Here is a 19,988-nt window from a genome sequence, read left to right as displayed (position 1 = left end):
AAGTCACCAGCATCCTTATTAAGCCCTTACCGTATGTGAAGGGTTGTGCTAAAACAGCAGGGAAAGAAACATAAGCACAAACCCTGTATCTTAAAAGAGCTCATGTTCTAATAGTAGAGAGGACAAGCAAAGAACTGCAATAGAATATAAATGCTGAGTAATTTCAAGAAGAGGTTCTAGAAGAAAATAAGCTTGGGCAAAGCTTATTGTAAAAAGTGAAATTTGAGCTGAATCTTGAAGTCAGTCAGTAGGTAAAGGACTGGAGGGAAAAGATTTTAGGAACAGGAGATAATGAAAATGGATTACAGTATAAGAAGTGTACCCAGGAGATCAGGGACACAGGACTGAAGAATATGTAGAAATGGGTAAATTATAAAAAGACTGAAAAGGTAGAAAGAGTCACAATATAAAGGGCTTTAAAAGCAGAATTTTACATTTCATTCTAGAGCAAACAAGGAATCACTAGAATTTACTAAGTAAAAGAGTGACATACACTAACCTACACTTTAAGAAGATCACTTTGGCAGCTGAATAGGGGATGAATAAAAATGGGAAGAAACTTGAGAGAAGGATACCAATCAAAGGTCTTCTGCAATAGTCCTAATGTGATGCAATGAGGGATTCCACTAACATAACAGCTGTAGGAGTAGAGAGAAGGCAATACACACACACACACACACACACACACACACACACACACGTTTGAATGTAGAAATGATAAGATTTAGGAAAAGACTGAGTGAAAGTCAGCAGAGAATGACAAGAAAATTACAAAAAATTAAAAAGGGGAAGGAGTTAGGAAAGGGGGGAGGGTTTGAGGACAAAGATAAGTATTCAATCTGAACATGTTGAATTTGAGATGTTTATGGACCAACCAGTTATTGTTGTTCAATAGACAATTGGGGTTGTTATATTTCAGATGAAGAGAGAGGTAAAGAAAGCTGAGAATTAGCTACATCTGAACAGCTCAATCTTTGGAAGACTGATGAGACCACAAAAATAGAAAAGAAGGGAAAGGGCAAGAAATTACCCTAGAGAAATCTAGATGAAGATCCTACAAAAGAAGAGAAAGAGCAATCAGACAGGCAAGGAAAAAAGAATAAGGAGAGATTGTGTCATGGAAACCTAACCAGTGGCTCATTAATAATGTCAAAGGCTATAGAGAGGTCAAGAAGAGGAGGACTGAGAAAAGACCATTAAAAGTGGCAATTCCTATCCCTGGTAACTTTGAAAAGAGCAGTTTCAGTAGAATGATGAAGTTAAAAGACAACTTACTAAGTGTTGATAAAAGAAAGAGGTCAGGAAGCAGAGGCATACATTGGAGACAACTTTCACAAAGACACTGCCTGAGAAAGGCAGGAAAAACAAAGGACAAAAGTTAGTGAGAATGACTAGACAAAGGAAAAAAAAAATTTTAAGGTTGGGGAGACATGAACATTTTTGTAGGAAGTAGGAAAGCAACTAGTAAACAGAAAAGAGAATGCAGTGTAGTGATAGAGTTGGAATGATCAGAGACAATCAACTCCTACTTGTATTTGGATTTGATTTTTGCATGTCAGAGGGTAAGGCCACTTCTTCATGTGATAAAGGAATGAAGGAGATAACTGGTTGATGTGAGATGAGGAAAAGCGGGGAAAAGAAACAGTTTTCTCAATGAATTTTCTCAATTTGTTTAGCAAGTAGCAGGCCAAGTCCTCAATAAGCGATCTGAAAGGATAGGAAGCAGTGCAACAGAAGGGTTAAGGAAGGAAAGAAAGGTTATATAACCTGTTATAGTGAGGACCCAATCAAGATTAGGCAACAAAAATTTGTAGTCAAGTGAAACAAACATAGCTCCATTTAATAAGAGTAGGAGTAGAGGTAGATGGTGTTGAATAATTTAAGTCTAGATCTTGGCAAGCTCAATTAATAGCAAAGGAGACAAAACACTCCAATTTAAGAGAATAATGTATAATTGAACTATATCACCAACGTCTTGAGAGAGGGAAGATAAGACATCAGGTACTCAGTACAGTGTGAAGATTTGGCACAGCCAACTTGGCAGAGAGTCCAGGGTCACTGTCATGCCTCAAATAAGTAAAGGTAAATGATAACACTGTATTCTGTAAGATTCAAAAGTCAAGAGTCACAGAAGGCAGGAGCAAAGAGAGGTACAATCTGGGAAATCCAGACAGGAAGCAGGATCTGGAAAACTGGGGTGAGGCAGAAAGCATGTATTATTGATCCATAGCAAAATCTCAATCTCATTTCTAGCTGTTACCCTAGGAAAAAAAATCATATTAGTGTCTACTGTGGGACACTGTCACATTCAAATATTGCTGAAAGGTGGAATTTATAATGAAAACAGGCACAAAAACAATGTATTTTAGACACATTTTATTTTGGTGCCCAATGCTGAAAATGAGACCTATTTGGAGATGCAAAATTTAGAGCTGGAAGGTGGCAGAAAGCTAACCTACTAAAAGAGGGTGAGACCCAAAGAAGTAAATCTTCCTAATCTAAGGCCAACTGTCCACTTATTGGATACAATTGATGTAGTTAATTACATGACAGAATTGAGCTACAAATAGCTCAAGTGGTTTTCCCTCAATTTCATTAAGTGACATATAAATCTGAGAAGATCATTTCTACTGTTATACAAAAACATTTCCAAGAATGAGTAAATATATCCAAATTATAATTTTCTTTCCATTTTATAATGCACATTACTTACTCTTTCTTTTGATGTTCCCATTACCATGTTAGACAACCTATTCTCAAATAAATCCTCTGTCTTCAAATTGCCTGCAGCTCCAGGTAAAGGCGGAAAACTAGACAGGCCTAATTCAAAACTAGGAGATGGAGGTTTTGGTGGTGTTGGAGATTGAGTCTGACTTCTCTGTAACAAACAAACAAAGTTAATATTTAATGGGGAGAAAACTGCAATACTTACAGACAGATGACTAGCAGTATATGGTAAAAGATATGAGCCAACGAATCTAGTTTATTAAATTATTTTTAATTTATTAACTTAATTAATAAGTCTCATAATTTAAATTTCCCAAACTTTACATCCAAATTAAATCAACACCTTATTTCTCAAACATCATGCTAAACCAAGTTCTATCATGAACTCCTTAAAAAAGCTGCTTTTTGTTTCTGCCTTTCTTTATATTCATAACCTAGAGTCTATAGTATTAAGTACTTAATAAGTATTTTTGGTTTAATCTTGAACACAGATGAAAACCAGGAAATAAGTGCACAAAAAAGTACTTCTATGAGGTTAAAATATACACTGCAGAATTTATGCACAAAAGCTTAAAATCATTTTTATTTAAAAAGGTCCTTTAGACTCAATTTGCTCTTATTTTGATACGCTTAGTTAACTAGTTTCTTAATTGGTAGCAGATTAAAAAGAAATTAGAAGTGCAGTGGGTAGACTATTTAGATGCAGGCTCTCAGTATGAGAAAGGACAATATAATGACCATGCAATTTTAATAACCAATCTTTGTCTCAAAGAAGAAGAAATGTATTTCTATTCTTTCCACTGGAGAAGTAGGGCGCGGGGGTGGGGAGTGGGGAGTGGGGGTGCGGGGTGAGGGGTAGGGGTGGGTGGTGGTGGTGATAAGGTGTTTTGAGTGTAGAAATCTGCATGTATATTTAAATGAGGTCAATGAATCAGGAAATTTTGCTTCATAATTTTGTCACAATAAGGGCTGAGGGGTGAAAGAAAATCCAATGAATATGAGGATTGGCTGATTAATGTCTGAGGAAAAGGGGGAGAGAAGGGGGGGGCGCCGCTCATCAATACTATTAATGATAAAAAAAATCATTTTAAAAGAAGACAAAAAGCAAAGTCTAAAACTATTAGTGAATGAATACCTGTTTCAATGCTACCTGGAATAATTACTTTATTATAGTATAATTATTGGTACACATATTAAATAAGCACTTAGGTTAAAAATGTATTCACTGTATCCTTTGAATAATTTATACCTTTTTGTGCAACTCCAAAATATCAACTGAAAACAGGACATTTATCATATCAATATATTTACTTTATATCCTAGCACTTGGCACTGTGCCTGGCATATTGAAGGCAACTGGATATGGCAAATTCATTGAATACCTACTTTAATGGCCCAAAGACTGATGTGAAGCTACTATGTCTTCAGTTAGGCAAACAAGAACTAGAAAAGGGAAAATTATGAAAAGGCTGGCAAATATCAGAAACCCATAATAATGGTCTTTCTAACCAAGGAAAAGACATCTATGATTTAAGAATAAAATCAAGGTAAAGGACAGAAAAACCAAATTCTAAAAAAAAAATGACATATACTTAGACTTAACTTAGACTTCAGTGATGGTAGATGTTCATTTGTACTTTCAAAAATTATTTTATTTAGTCATGTGATAAAGACCATATTTCTGAATAAGATTAGCCAGAAGAGGGCAATGTGGTACAGTAGAAATAATAATGAATTTGCAGTCATATGACTGGAGTTAAAAGCTATTATTTATGAAACAAGTGAAGGCCCTGAAAATTTTTGAAATAATAATCCCTAAAAACAGGTTAATACATCAGTTGAGTAAGTTTTGCTGATGTAATGTTACTTGTTCATTGATTACCTTGTGAATTCAGAATTTATTACTGTTTTAGAACCTGACATAGCATATAAAAATCATGTTAGATTTTCATAGGATCACAGATTTAGGGCTGGGAGTGTCCTCAGATCACCTTGGCTAATCCTTTCATTTTCAGGGCCTTCATTAATCCTATTTGGAGCTTTATAGAGGAATGGTCAATGACCAGGGATTATAAAAGGCTCAATATTCAGCTGGAAGATCTTCATGCCTCAATACTCTTCCCCCTTGAGTTTAGTTCATACTTCATTAAGATGTCTAATCAAACTTCCTAAAGTACAAGTCTGACCATTTTCACACGCTCTTACGCCACTTCTCTCTGTCCAGTAGCAATTAACCTCCAGGATCAAATATAAAATCTTCTGTTTGGCTTTTATAGAGTTCTCTATAATCTGGCCTCTGCCTATGTTCCCAGTTTTACATTCTGAGACTGAATGATACAAGCCCCTTAGTTGCTGTTTCTTGCACTTTTTCCTATCATCTTCCACCCCTAGCACTCTCTTGCTCTTTACCTCTGGCCTCCTAGCTTTCCTGGCTTAATTCCTGTCTCTTCTACAGTCCCACTTTCTGAAAGATTCTCCTGTTCCATGTTCATGATTGTGCCTTTCCTCTGATAATTATATTAAATGTATTTTGGTTATAACTAGTGTACATATGTTGTTTGCATTGTCTCCATCGTTAGACTGTTTTTGCTCAAGAGAAGGAATCGGGTTTGGACTTAGTGGTTTTTCTTTTTATCACCAACACCTTGCACAGTGACTAGCACATAACAAGAAATTAAGGAATACTTATTGATTGACTGGTCTTTAGCTAAATTATAAAGGTGTCATCCCAAACTGATAACATCATATTACCTTGATTAACAGAGCAATTTTGGAAATGGTCTCCAGATCTACAAGAGTTCTAACAACACTTATGCAAGGGTTAATTACCAGACATTTTAGCTTTTTTGAAGTATATGTCCTTCCATAAGCAGCTCCAAACTAAGGAAACAATATTATGACTGCAAGAATAATCACATGGTGGGGCAAGGCTGATTTTCAAACCACATGGTATTATCAACTTTCCTGTGCCTGAAGTATAAACAAACTAGGAGATATTAGTACCCTTAACAGACACAAAATTAAAATGACAACAAATTACCTTCCAAATCACCATTGCTATTACTTTCAATAGATTCTGCTAAGTGATGTATTAAGTAATTCTAAATTATTTAATGTTTTCTAAAATAATTTTTTGTGGGACAGAACAACTCTGCTTTATGCTTTATAAAGTCAGTTCTTTTCACAAAATATTAAATATTGTGATTTAAGATTCTTTATCAAATTGCATTAGGTGTGAGTGTTGTAAATGAAAATGCACTGTGAACCATTTCTCGGATTCTGAAATTAAGGATAAATAAATGGTAAATAAATTCTCTCCCAAATTGTAAGGGATCTCCCCATGGAATCTGAAATTATCATCATATTCTATACTTCTGAGAAACATTTCTACTCTGCTCTGTATTGTATTTATGTGTGTATTTCTTATTCTTTTCTACTCATTATAAACACTTCAAGGTTAATGGCAATATGTTGGTCACCCCTATCTCTTACTCTACCATAGCAGATGCTGAAAAAAGTGTTAACTAAAATATAGACAGCATACTAAAAAGCAGAGGCATCATCTTGCCAACAAAGGTCCATACAGAGTCAAAGCTATGCTGTGTCCAGCAGAAATGTACGGCTATGAGAGTCAGACAAATTGTGAGAAAGGAAAGCTGAGCACCGCAGAACTGATGCTTTCGAAATATGGTGATGAAGAAGACTTGGGAAAGCCACTTAGATTCCAAATCAGTCAACATTTAAAGAAATTAATTCAGGCTATTCACTGGAAGATCAAATACTAAAGCTAAAGCTTAAATATTTTTGCCACATAATGAGAATACAGAACTCACTAGAAAAGACCCTGATGTTGGGAGCCTGAAATCAAAAGTAAACAGGAGTGGCAGACGCTCAGATAGATAGACAGTATCATGGAAACTAACAAGTATGAATTTTGGAAAGACTTTGATGGTGGAGGACAGAAGGGCCTGCCACACTATGGTCATAACAACTGAACAACAACAAAAACATTTTCACTTTTTGATATGTTGCTCTGTAATAAAAAAAAAAAAAGTTGTGTTATTATACTAGTCAACTTTTGTAACTCAGAACCTAAAAAATTTCAATTCCAGAATAGACTTTCTATTTAATCTTTTATTATAAGAACCATGTTCCATAAAGTAATTATTTTGTAAAAAGGAAGAAAAAGTTAAGGGTGATTTTAACAATGATAAACATAAAGGAAAAAGTTACACTAGGAAAAACATTTTTTTCTATCATAATGAAATTACTGAACTAAAGGAAGCTGTGGCTTTTTCATTTGTAAAGACATGTAAAAAAAATAATATAGCGCTAGCTATTAGAGATATTAGAATAATTCTAGTATCAAATTGAACTATTAGAACTATTCCTTATAACTAACTCCCTTTTTCTTTTTTTAACCCCTCCCATGCTATTATCTTAACATAAAAAATTTTTTGCCAGTGAAATTTCACTTTCTGTTATGCAATTATCCCTAATTAAATGAAGTTATCTTGTTCCTCCTCTAAAACCAATAGCATTTATCAATACTTAAATGAAAGTTTATACCTAAGTTTGTATTAGAATCACAATTAAAACAGTAATTGTAAATAATAGACTTTTTGAGATTGGGACAATATAAATTAAATATTTTATTTATTTTTACTTATCTCATTAATATCTATAGGCACTGCACTTAAAATACTTGTCAAACTAAAAGGAGCTAAATTTTCCCAGATTTTATTATATTCAAGTCAGAATTAAAAGCCCCATAATTTAAAAATTTATGGGGCAAAACATTTATATCATATAAAAACATTTTAAAAAATAAAAACCTAGAAACCAGTCCAAATTATTACCTACTTTAATTAGCTGTGTTTGTTTTATCATATATTTATAAATTTTCAAAATTTTTATTTGCTCCATCAAGTTTTATGTATAAACAATTTGGTTATAATTGGTTTTTCATGCTTTTAAGACCAAACAATAAAATAAAAATAAAGAGAATAGTTGAAAATATGTACTCACTGTAAATTTGTCCTCTCTTTTTTTCCGAAAGCCATAGGAATTTTTCCTAAGAGAGAAGAAGAACAACCAATCTTTAAAACTACAGCTTTGGAAAAATGTTTGCCTTCCATATACATGTAAAGAAACCACATTTCACCCTTACTGCTTTTTTCAAATTTCTATAAAGCCTATTTTAATTTTAAACTATTTTTTAAAAAATCTGTTTTAGAAAGTCACCTGTCAATAAAGTCCATTTCTCTAAAGAATCTCTCAGGGAGCAGAAGTGATGAATTACACATGACAAAGACAGGGGCTAAAAGGAGGTAAGGTTAGTGGATTGAGAGATGTGAGAGAGAGAGAGAGAGAGGTAGTATACATAAAAAAAAGCTAAGGAATAATGTTTATCATAAATGAGTTTTTGCTAAGCAGGTACAAGGGTAAGGAATAAAGAAAGCAGCAAAAAATAAGTATATTCTTGAAGTTACCAAATTCCTCAGGTAAAGTGACTCTAAACAATTATATTTTAAGGTTGATCAAGTTATGATAGCAAAGTTATGATACCATGATAGCAACTTGGTAGCAGAACAGGGATAAAAACTAGATTCCCTGGAATAGTAGCTCAAGATACAATGAATGGCCAGTACAATTTCAAATGCAGATTGAAGATGTGGTACTATTGCAGTATACATCATATCCTTTGTTTTGAGATACAGTTTAAAGTTATAATTCAAAGATTTTTTGCCTTTTAAAAAAAAATCATGCTACAAAGTATACTTTATTCTATATAACTTACCTCCCTCTACCTAAAACTGAAGAGGATTCAAGATTATTCTGCTCCATTCTCCCAATTCCAAGATCCCTCTTGGCATAAGTTGAAGTGTTTTGAATCCGTGTTCTGTTCTGTCCTGGTTGCCTTGTTTGTGGACTTCGGACACCATTAATTAAGCGGTCAGCAGAGAAATTAAATATTGTAGGACTTTCTAATAGTCCAGGTCTTCTATCTGCAGTGGGTAGCGTATGTCGTAGATGGGATTTACTAGGATTCCTGCAAATTTATTTGTATATCTCTTTAATTTTTAAAAATTATCATCAAATATCTATTAAGAAATCTTGTAAAGACTTTGTTCAAGCTTTTTTCAAATATATCTCAATTAAAATCTAATAGTTAAATGTAACCAATAATTCCTTTTCTTAAGGGAAATGTATTTTTATTGAAAAAGTCAACCCACCAAAAAATAGTCCACTTTCTTTCCTAACTTTTTAGAAAAATTTTATACCATATTTTGTGATTCCTTTAATTCTCAAAAAAAATTATTTACAAAAGTCATGGTTGAAGAGTAGCCAGCTACCATTTAAACATGTATATGATAATCTACTTTTTTAAAAAAATGTATAATTAAGTTAAAAAGTCCATTTTTCTATGGAATAGTGTGTTTTGCTTAAATAATTTTCATTATTTGGTAATTTCTGGTATACAAAAAGTACTTAGGATGAATTTCAAAACAAGACAGCTTAAATGTTAAAAATTTATACCACATACATCTAACTTTAAAGAACAAATAAACACATTTACATTTTGAAATATTTAAAAAAACTATACGGTAGTACTACTATTTTAAATATACAAAAAGATTAATTTAATTTTTTTTCTTAAGCACTTACTATATGTTAGGTGCTAAGGAGACAACCACCAAAAAATTCAATAGTGCCTGACATTAAAGACCTTATATTCAACTTGCGCTGGAAGAAAGGGAGAGTGGGAAGAAGAGAGTGGAAGAGGGAGAGTAGAAGAAAAATACTGAGTCTTTTGACTTACCTATTTCTAGGAGGATATTGTCTGAGTGATGTTAGAGGAGATGCTGCAGGTTTGAAGGTGGGAGATGTAAACCCATTGATAAATCCAGTATTTGGAAATGGTGTTACCTAGAGAGGGGTGTTGTAGGGGTAGGGGATGAGGTACAGAACAGAAGAGGTAGGAAACAGCAACCAAAATAATTTGTTAATTTAGTTTCAATTAATATTTTGTGACAAAGGCTATAAAGAAAATTTATTTTCCCACATTTCAGTATTATGTTGATAGCCTGTTGTTTTTTTTTTTTTTAACTGTCAATATTGCCTTAAGAAAACAGTTTGTAGTACTACAGTATCTCTTAATAACTAGCAGCTTACATCTATTTCTTAAAACCTGACATGCTTTCTTGGGTCCTTACTATATTTTCATACATAGTTCCTCCATGAAGAAACAAAGAATCGTAGAACTTCAGAGTTCAAAGGGACAGTACAGATAGAGCACTGGTTTTCTATTCTGAGGACTTAGATTTAAATCCTGCCTCTTGATGTTTACTACCTGTGGGACCTTGACAAATTATTTAACTTCCATGGACCTCGGTTTCCTTATCTGTAAAATTCAGAATTCAAGCTCATTTTACAGTTGAGGAAAGGCTCAGAAAGTAGAAATGATTTGCCTGAGGAACAGGGTTCATTATATTAGCATTGGAACACGATCTTCTTATTCCCATTAACATCATATAACATCACATTCATCCATAGCAAATATGTGTCAAAAGAAATATACATGTATGAAAAATGTTCAAATAGTTTGCTTTTTCTAAAAGGAAAAAGACTAAGATGAAGCTGTAGATTCAACTGACTTTTGTATGTGTACACTAGGCTGGTACCTAATCATGGGGGTGAAGGTGGTATTGTTGTTTTAAGTTGTGAAAATATTCTTTATTCAAAAGATTAAAAGCCAAACTTGGAGAAAATCAGGATATATTAAACAGCTATCATTAAACAGAAAACAAAATGAGGGGAAAAAAAAGATACACAACAAATTTCCCAGTGATGCAATTAAAACAAAGGGGGGAAAATAGTAAATGACTTTGGAAATTAGAAATGGACAAGGGGAAGACAGTTATGAGACCAAGAAATAATGAAACAAAAGATAAAGAATGAAAAAAATAAAAGAGAATGTGAAACATCTCATATGAAAAACAACAAATTTGGAGAAGAGATAAAGAAGAGTAAACATAATATTTAGACCCCCAGAAAGCTATGGCCAAAAAACCCCTTAATACAACAATTCAAGAAATAATGAAAGAAAATCGTCCTGAAGTGATAGAACAAGAAGGAAAAACAGAAAAAGGAAAAAATCCAACAGTCACCTCCTGAAATCCTACAAGGAAAAATACTCTTTGTTCATAAAATACTCAATTTCAAACCCCAAGATCAAAGAGAAAATTCTGCAAGCAACAACAAAAACAAAAATAATTTAAATAGGCTGGCGTTACAATTAAAATTGCCCAAGATCTATCAGAGGCTACAATAAAAGACCAAAGGTCCTGCAATACTATATGTAGATAAGAACAAGGGCTACAGCTGAAAATAATAAAGCCAGCAAAACTAAGTATAATATAGAATGGGGGAGGGGATGGAGAGAGGACATTAAACAAAATGTCAGATTTTCAGGATTTTGTCACAAACATTAAACTTCTTTCATAAACCACAGTGCAATAAAAATTCTATTCAATAATGGGCTGCTGAAGAAACTATTAAAATGAATTGAACACTAAAATTAATCCTAAAGAAAGAGGGAATCAAAAAACAAACTATGGAAACTATCAATAATGTTAAAGATAATGTGACAATGAGTGAGATGCATTTGGTGGGATACCAAAATTTTGAGGATACTGCCATAGTATTTTAGGGAAAATTTATATTCCTACAAATTTTCATCAATAGAAGAAAAAAAAGGAGCAAATCAATGAATTGGGGATCACAACTTAAAGTAGGAAAAAATAAACAAATCAAGAACTTTCCATTAAACACCAAAATGGAAATCTTGAAAATGAATTAAAAAATTGAAAGCAAAAGATTCACTAAATTAACAAATAAAACTGTCTATCTTTAAAAAGAAACAAACCATCATTACAGGCTAAATTATTTCTTCAAAGAATTTATAACCAGTGAAAGAAATGATCAGGAACTATCTTGCCCTATATAAAACTAACAATCTAAATGAAATAGATAAATATTTAAATAAAACATTAACAGAAGGAATAGGATATAATGCTATTTTAGGGGGAAAAAAAAGAAAGAAAAATGAACTTCCAAAGTTTTAAAAATATAACCTAACAAATAATTCTGATATTACATAAACTACTGAAAAAATAGGAAAAGATGAGGCCCTCCCAAATTCCTTTTGTGAAACAAACATAATCTCAATATCTTTATACCAGGGAGTCAAAACAGAAGAGAAAAAAACCATAGAACAATCTCCCTGATGAATATCGATGCAAAATTTTACAATAAAATATTAATAAAGAGACTACAGAAATACTACAAAGATCATATAATGTGACTGGGCTGGATTTATATAGTAAGAATGCAGACCTGGTTCAATACAAAAGAAATAAATCTCAAAACATAATTCACTATATTAATAATTAGGAAAAAACATCTAACACATAGTTAGACAAAACTTTTGACAAGATACAACACATAATTCTTTTAAAAAGCACAGGAATAAATGGATCTTAAGTGGTCTTTTTATTTAAAAGAGTCAGCATTATCTTTAATGGTGATAAGTTAGAGATCTTTCCTATAAGATCAGAAGTAGAGAACAGCAGCCCATTATCAAAATGATAGAAATTCTAGCTATTAATAGTAAGACTTTTTTTTAAATGAGACAATAAGCATAGGCAAGGATACATAATCAGTTTTTTTTTTTTTTTTGCAACGATAAAGTGGTTTACCTTAGAAAATAAACTAAAGACTAACTTAAAAACCATCAGCACAGCTGCAATATATAAAATTAATTCACATAAATCATCATCATTTTTACTATGTTAATCCCTCCAAAAATATCTAGCAGATATTTTGAGAAGGGAAATTCTGAAGAAATATTAATTGCTCAATGAAGTCTTCATTGTTAATATTATTTAAATGACAATTTTATGAAAATTAATTTACTTATTTCATGCCATACCAATAAAGCTACCAAATAATTTTATAGTGCAAAAAAGAAATAAAGAAATAAAGAAAAAAGAAAGAAAGAAAGAAATAAAGAAAGAAAGAAAGAAAGAAAGAGGAAAAAAAAAAGAAATTGAGAAGAATAAAAGGTAAAGAATCTTGAGGGAAGAAAACCTACCAGTACCAGATCTTATTCTACAAAGCAGCAGTCATTGAAACAACATGGTACTGGATAAGAAATAGGTTGATTCGGTTTTCTAAATGCAGGAGGAAAAAATAAGCCAGTGTCCTAGTGTTTGATGAATCTGAGCTACTAGAGCAAGAACTCACCATTTTGCAAAAACTGTTGAGAAAACTGGAAAAGTGTTGAAACTATATTACATATAAACAGCATCTCATACCATTTACCATTACAAACTTCACAAAAAACCATGACAGACATAAAGGACATCCTAAATAAAATGATTAAGGAAGAAATTACTGTCAGATCAATGGTTGAGGGGAGAATTCACAAACGAGATACGTTCAAAAAATGCAAATGGACATTTTATGACCACATAAAATTAAAAAGTTTTTAACTAAATCAATGCAAAAAATAAAAGCACTCAAATAAGGTGAAAAATGCAAGCAAATTTCTTTGATAAAGTGTCATTTTTAAGATATATAAAGAAACTGATTCAAATTCATGAAAACAAGATCCATTCCTCAATTGAAAACCACCCCTTCCAAAAAAAAAAAAAAAAAAAAAAAACCAGGTCAAAGGATATTAACAGAATTTTCAAAACAAGAAATCCAGACTAACAATAGCATCATGAAATTATGTCCTAAAGTATTAAATTTTAGAAGTATTAAATAAAGTATTAAATTAATTGGAATAGTTGCAAGAAATTATGATGGGTATACTATTAATGGAGTTGTGAACTGGTTTAGTTATTTAGATAACAATTTGGAGGTATGCAACCAAAGCTACTATGCCTATGTAGCCAGCAATTTCACTCCTAGTTTTATTATACCACAGCAAACCAAAAGAAAGAGAAAAAAAGGATCCATGTGCACAAAAACCATTTAAAGCAGCATTTTTAGAGAACACAAAGAACTGGAAATTAAAGATGTACCCATAAATTGAGGAACAGCTGAACAAGTTATGGTAAAAGAATATGATGGCTTCAAGAGAAACCCAGGAAGACTTGTATGAATTGTGACAGTTTATTAAGCAGACCTAGGAAAATAACTTATACAAATAACAATGTAATTGTAAAAATAAGCAACTCCAAAAAACTTTAGAATTCTAAACAACCTGACAACTAAAGGACTTGATACAACATGCTATGCACCTCATGATAATGGACTCAAGGGTGCAGACAGAATTTGGGGGGGGGGGGGGGAGGGGGAGGGAATGGGGGGAAATATCATCAAATCAATGATTTACATGATATACAGAATCTTGCTTTTTTAACAGAGAATGGGAGTTGGGAGGGGGAGGCAAGCAAGGGAATCTTAGAGAAAAAACCTAAAATAATTTTAAAAAATAAATTGAAATTTTTTTTTAAAGAGAAGGAATTTAGCTTCACTGATTTTATGGAAAAGGTATTCATATAAACTTAAACAAGGAACCACTTATTTTCCCTGAATGGTGTAAAAGTCATTATTGTATAACCTATACAAATTTACAAAATACAAAAGGTGCAATGTGAGAAAAAGGACATGATCAAATGAGTAATATATATCTAGACACGATCTAGGCTAGTGAACATAATTTCACATAAACCCAAGTTTGTAGCAATATTCTTATGCCAAAAGTTTTACATTATCTGTGTATATGTGAGATTTGGCCATGAAACTTCAAAGAAATAACTTTTATATACTTTATACAGACTAAATTAAGCATTAAAATAATGTCCCTTTTTCATTGACAGATATACAAATGAGTTGTCCAGTACAACTTTAGGGATCCACACAGAAATAATTATAATGTAAGGCATTATCTTGAAAATGTACTATTTAGAAAGGACTAGGGGTACTTTGGTCCCTTGTCATAATAAATACTATAATTTCAAAATTTCTTAGTATTTCTATTATGAAATGATTTGTAGAAAACATTTAATGCTATTTGTAAATTTCTTTTCATTATTTCCTTAATTACTTGTCACAATAATGTCAGGTAATAATCATTGTTGATGGCAATTAGAGATACAGCTGGATTAGAAGTACACTGTGTGGTTATTACAGGCCAGAGGCCTAAATATGATTATACATCCTATTCTCTGGAGAAGTTCCCATTTTTTTACCAGACCCCCGAAAGAAAATGAGCAAAAGTGAGTCACATTACAATCCAGAAAGGTGGGACGTTCAAAACAGCAAAATTTTAAAATTAAGTTTTTTTGTTAATGATAATGGGAAAAGTCATATATATTGGAATCATTAGGAGAAAAGGAATGGTATTCTACTCCCTCCCAGGGCTGTTGTAAGGATAGAGTGAAGTATTTATAAAGCACACTGCAAACTTTGATACTACATATAAACACTAGTTATTAGTATTAATTCCCCATTTATACTTGGATATAGGATAGGCCTCCATTCTTTCTATCCTGAACTACTGCCCTCACTTCTACTAGAGCTTAATATACTAATTCATTCACCTTATGTATAGTCTGACTATCAACCCCCAATTGCCATTAATAAAATACATAGCCTGCTCATTATCTCCCTGATCAAATATATAATCCTTTGACATTTATAACTTCTAAAACTCTTCAAAATCCAAAAACCTGCTACCTTTCCAATCCATGCTCACCAATTATACTCCCCATCTCTCAAGTTTAGAGCTGTCTGCTCTTCAAGACTAGAATAGTCACATAAAGGATGTCATTTAGATTTCAGAAGTTAAATTCAAAACAAAACAAAACCAAAAACAAAACCAAAACAAACAAATTGCTTTTACTGTCAATACTGGTATCTTAACTCACTATAAAATCATTTGATACCCTTAGGACTTCATGTTGGGGCTATGGATCATAAATCTTGTAGTAATGCCTCAGCCAGATTTTTACAGTTGATAGCAAGCAAGAATTTGTTAAACGCTTCATGAGTACTGGATACTATGCTAAACAGGGGAGATAGGAAAATAAAAGTAATGTCTCTATACAAAAAGGATATGTATTTTGCATTATCATAAAATAATCATGTCTGGTATATAAAATTTAAATGACAACTTTAATCAGAGAACTGAAAATATTGTTACAAATAAAACTATTACGTAAAAATCTTAAGACTCTAGAATCAGAACCTAGTGAATTAAAAAGACGAATAAAAAAATTTTACATTAACTTTTGTCCACAGAACCAATCATTAAAACTTTTCTATAATTATATTAGTATTCTGAGAGCCATCATTCAGTAACATTCAGATAAATAATATGTTTCTCATTCTCAGCTTCCACCTGAGCTTTATTTTTTGATTTATATATTTCCAAACACAGACTACTTCATTTACTTTCAACAGATGACCAAGAAATCTGACGAAGTCAAAGTTTGCTTCCATATTTCAGGATTCGGCTTGGGCAGGATTCAATTCAAGAAATCAAGTAAATCAATTATAAAGGCTTTATTATGTCAGATACTGTGTTAAATGTTGAGAATAGAAAGGAAAAATTTCTGTCATCAAAGAGTTTACATTCTAATGGGGGAAGAGACAATACATAATGGAATAGAAACATTGATTAATTGAAAACAAATCCTTTTGGAGTAAGGCTCTTGCAGGTTGGAATAGAAAAGAATTTCTATAGAAGATGTTTATTTTAATTATGTCTTGAGGAAAGTCAATGAAAGCAAGAATCAGTGAAGAGGCAGAGAGAGGGGAGATAAAAATGTTCTTTGGGAATTCACACAATGCGGGGATGACAAGGTCAGACCTACTCTTTAGGAAAATGCCTTTAGCAGCTGAGTGATGGATGGGTAAGAACAGAGACAGATATGAAGTTGAGAGATAAATGAAAATATTAGTTATTATAACATTAGACGTGAGAGGTGACAAAGGCTTGAACTGGGCAACAGCACTATGAGTGGAGGCAGATATATAAGAAAGTTGTGAAAAGAGATATGGAGTGACAGTAGGTACAATAAACATACCTGTTCTATAAAATCTGTTCACTTCATTACAACATGAGCACCTTGAAGAAAGGGACAATGCTTCTGTTTTTCTATTTCCCCTGTTTAGCATAGTATCCAGTGCTCGTGAAGCATTTAACAAATTCTTGCTTGCTATCAAGTATAAAAATCTGGCTGATTTTACTACAAGATTTATGATCCCTATCCCCAATACAAAGGCTTAAGGATATTGAATGATTTTATAGTGAGTCAAGTACCTGTATTGGCAGTAAAAGTAATACTGTTCTGTTGTGGGGATTTTTTTTTTGGGGGGGGGGAGGGGAGAACTCCTAAATCTAAGAAAATAATGGAATATGAACAGCTTAATAAAAAAGTTCTTTCTATTTCTTAAGAAAAGTCTTTCTTCTAAAAGCAAAGATATATCGAGATATGATCCCAAGGACACTTTGACAAAAAACCACTGAATTTAGATATAATGAGATCTTAAAAAATAACCACAACAACAACAACTTTAAAATAAAATGGAGATCTGCAGCCTTTTTCCTTTTCTGGGTACATAAGGAATCTTAACTTTTACTGTTTGATTTTGTTGCTGTTTTAATACATTTTCCAAAGGGCATCATTTATTTGCCTTGCTGAAGTTCACTACATTCTCTACACCATTGTTTTATTAATTTTTTTGTCTTGTTTATCCTTGAAGAAATAAGATACAAATTGCATTTGTGTGATTTTTTATTTCATCTTTTATAGCTCTACTGGGGTAGGCAAAGATTTACATGTTCATTTATCTATAATGTCTCTTGTGATGCTATGGAAAAAGTGCAAGATTTGGCACCCAAGAACTGGGTTGAAATTCTACTTCTGTTGCTTAATGGATACCTTAAGCAGGTTTGTGAAGAAACCATCACTTTTGCATTTATAAAACAAAGAAGGTGGGATGAAACAGAGTTGGTCTACATGGCTTCAAAGATTCCTTCTGTCATCTCGAAGGACTAAAGTTCAATGCCTGTTTTAATATTATTTGCATCATCAGCAAAGCAAAACCATTAGCTTTGGAGAACGAAAAGACTCTAGAAAATTTTGGTCCAAAGTCTTCATTTTATAGATGAAGGTTCTGAGGCTCCTGGAATATATCACCTAATATCACATAAAACGCTAAGTTGGGATTCGCACCAAGGTACTTTGGGTTCCAAGTACAAAATTCTTTATACCATGCCACAATAATAATACACATATCTTGATACAACCATCTTTTCCAATCTTTCTCTACGTGTATTTGAGTCTTCCTAACATAACTAGAAAACCCAAAACTTTTATTTGCTAATTCTCATTCTTCTAGCTATCGTACTTTTCCTCCACATCCTTGAATAACTCCAAGTCTTTACCCAACAACTTTCATTTTCGCTATCAAATCTGTTCAAACTGAAATCTGAACTCTACTAATGACTTCTACTAGTTTCTTTGCTAAATCCACAGGGATTTTTTCCTCATATATTAAGCTGTGGCCTAAGATATCTGACATCGCTGACCATTCTCCTTTTTAATAAAAAAAATTTATTAATTTTAACATATAAGCTTTTCAACATGTCATTTACCCTCCCACCCCCATGAAACAGCTTATTGATTGCAAATTTAAAGAAGGGATTTGTCCTTTAAACTTTACAATAAGTTGTGTTCACATTGACCATTGTATTTGACCAAAGTTTGTTGCCTCTCCATGTTGACTTTATACTGTTGTAGACATTGTATATCCTGATTTTGGGGGTCTGGCTTTCTTCACTTTGCATCACTCCATGAGTCTTTTCATGTTTCTCTGAATTTCTTCATATCTGTCATGGTGCAGTAATATTCCATTACACTCATGTGTCATAATTTATTCAGCCATTCCCCAATGATTGGGCACATTTTGTTTCCAGCTTCTTTGTATCACAAATAATGCTTCTACAAATATTTTTTGTACATATGCCAACCTTTCTTCTTGAAAATTGATATTCCCTCAACTTCTGTGACACCGAATGATTCTTGTGCTGCTTCTACCCTACAATTTTTCCCGAGTTACCTTTTAAATGTGAGCATTGCCCATATCTGTTTTTAGCCTGCTTTTTTGATCTTAAGTTTTCCTCTTGCTCAAGATTTAATCTCTAATATTCAAACTGTGCGTCATACATTTCAACTCTATCATCAGTCCCTTAAGTTTCATACTTGGAAAATTATCTTTTGATTCTTCCTCTGATGCTAAATCCTCCTGATCTTTCATATCAACAGATTTTTTTTCACTCCTAATATGACCCTTAGTCCTTCTTATTCCATCCTTGAAATATTGCAATAGCTTAATGGTTATTTTTCCATTCTCAATTCATCTAATTCAAATGCTTTTGGTTCAGAGCATACCTAAAGAATTAGATTTAAAGTAGATAAACATTATGTAGATTATTTAGTCCAATTCTCTCATTTCGTAGATGAATAATTTAAGAATTGGAGGGGTTAAGAGACTTGTTCAAGGTCACACAGACAGTAAACACAATAGTCATATTTTGAACTTGAGATATCTGATTTTAAATACACTGTGCTTTGCATTCTGCTTTGATTCCTTCTTCAAAATTTGCCATGATTAACCCCAAACGCATAGACTGCTGTGTAAGGACTTCTACAAGCACCTTCATTTCCCTTTCTTATATGTACACTGCAGCCAAACTGGTTTAACTACTGTGGCTCACCAGGCAGGCTCTCTTTTTCTACTTAAAAACATTTGGTTTTGCTGTCATGCATCTCTTCCTGTAGTAACCTACTTCCTCCTATAAAATACAGGTGAAATGTTAAGTTTCAGCATGAAGCCTCCTCTGATCATCCTGGCTGGAAGTGATCCCTTCTAATACTTGGTACCAGGTTTTGGCAACTGTCATGTAATTTATGCTGTCATGTACTGCAGGTATGAAGGGGATATGTGTGATAGATATAGCTCTGTATTTCCCACATTACCTAACAGTTCCGTGTCTGTGGAAGGTCCTCCAAAATAAGTTGAATGAATAAATGCTTCAGTAATTCTTCCTTCTACACATGCTATTAACCTTTCACATTCTCACTCAAAGAAGCATGCTTATTCAAAGAACTCTGATGAACTAAATGTATGAGTTTTAAAAAGCAAGAAAATTTCCTTGTCAGTATATATTTTCGTGT

At 32.6% G+C, this 19,988-nt stretch overlaps 1 protein-coding gene across 4 annotated transcripts in view; it reads right to left on the bottom strand.

Annotated features, from left to right (window-relative positions):
- Positions 1-19,988, bottom strand: part of LARP4B (La ribonucleoprotein 4B) — a 197,980-nt gene that overhangs the window by 10,661 nt on the left and 167,331 nt on the right. For all 4 annotated transcript variants that reach the window (XM_052001141.1, XM_052001140.1, XM_052001142.1 and 1 more), the window contains 4 exons: positions 9,551-9,657; positions 8,528-8,779; positions 7,756-7,801; positions 2,714-2,878 (listed from right to left, as the gene is read on the bottom strand). In XM_052001141.1, the coding sequence (XP_051857101.1) occupies positions 2,714-2,878; positions 7,756-7,801; positions 8,528-8,779; positions 9,551-9,657 (570 nt within the window). The remainder of the gene's footprint in view (positions 1-2,713; positions 2,879-7,755; positions 7,802-8,527; positions 8,780-9,550; positions 9,658-19,988) is intronic.

Source organism: Antechinus flavipes, chromosome 5 (genome assembly GCF_016432865.1).
Source record: "Antechinus flavipes isolate AdamAnt ecotype Samford, QLD, Australia chromosome 5, AdamAnt_v2, whole genome shotgun sequence".
Classification (NCBI taxonomy): Eukaryota; Metazoa; Chordata; class Mammalia; order Dasyuromorphia; family Dasyuridae; genus Antechinus; species Antechinus flavipes.
This window is presented reverse-complemented; position numbering and strand designations above follow the sequence as displayed.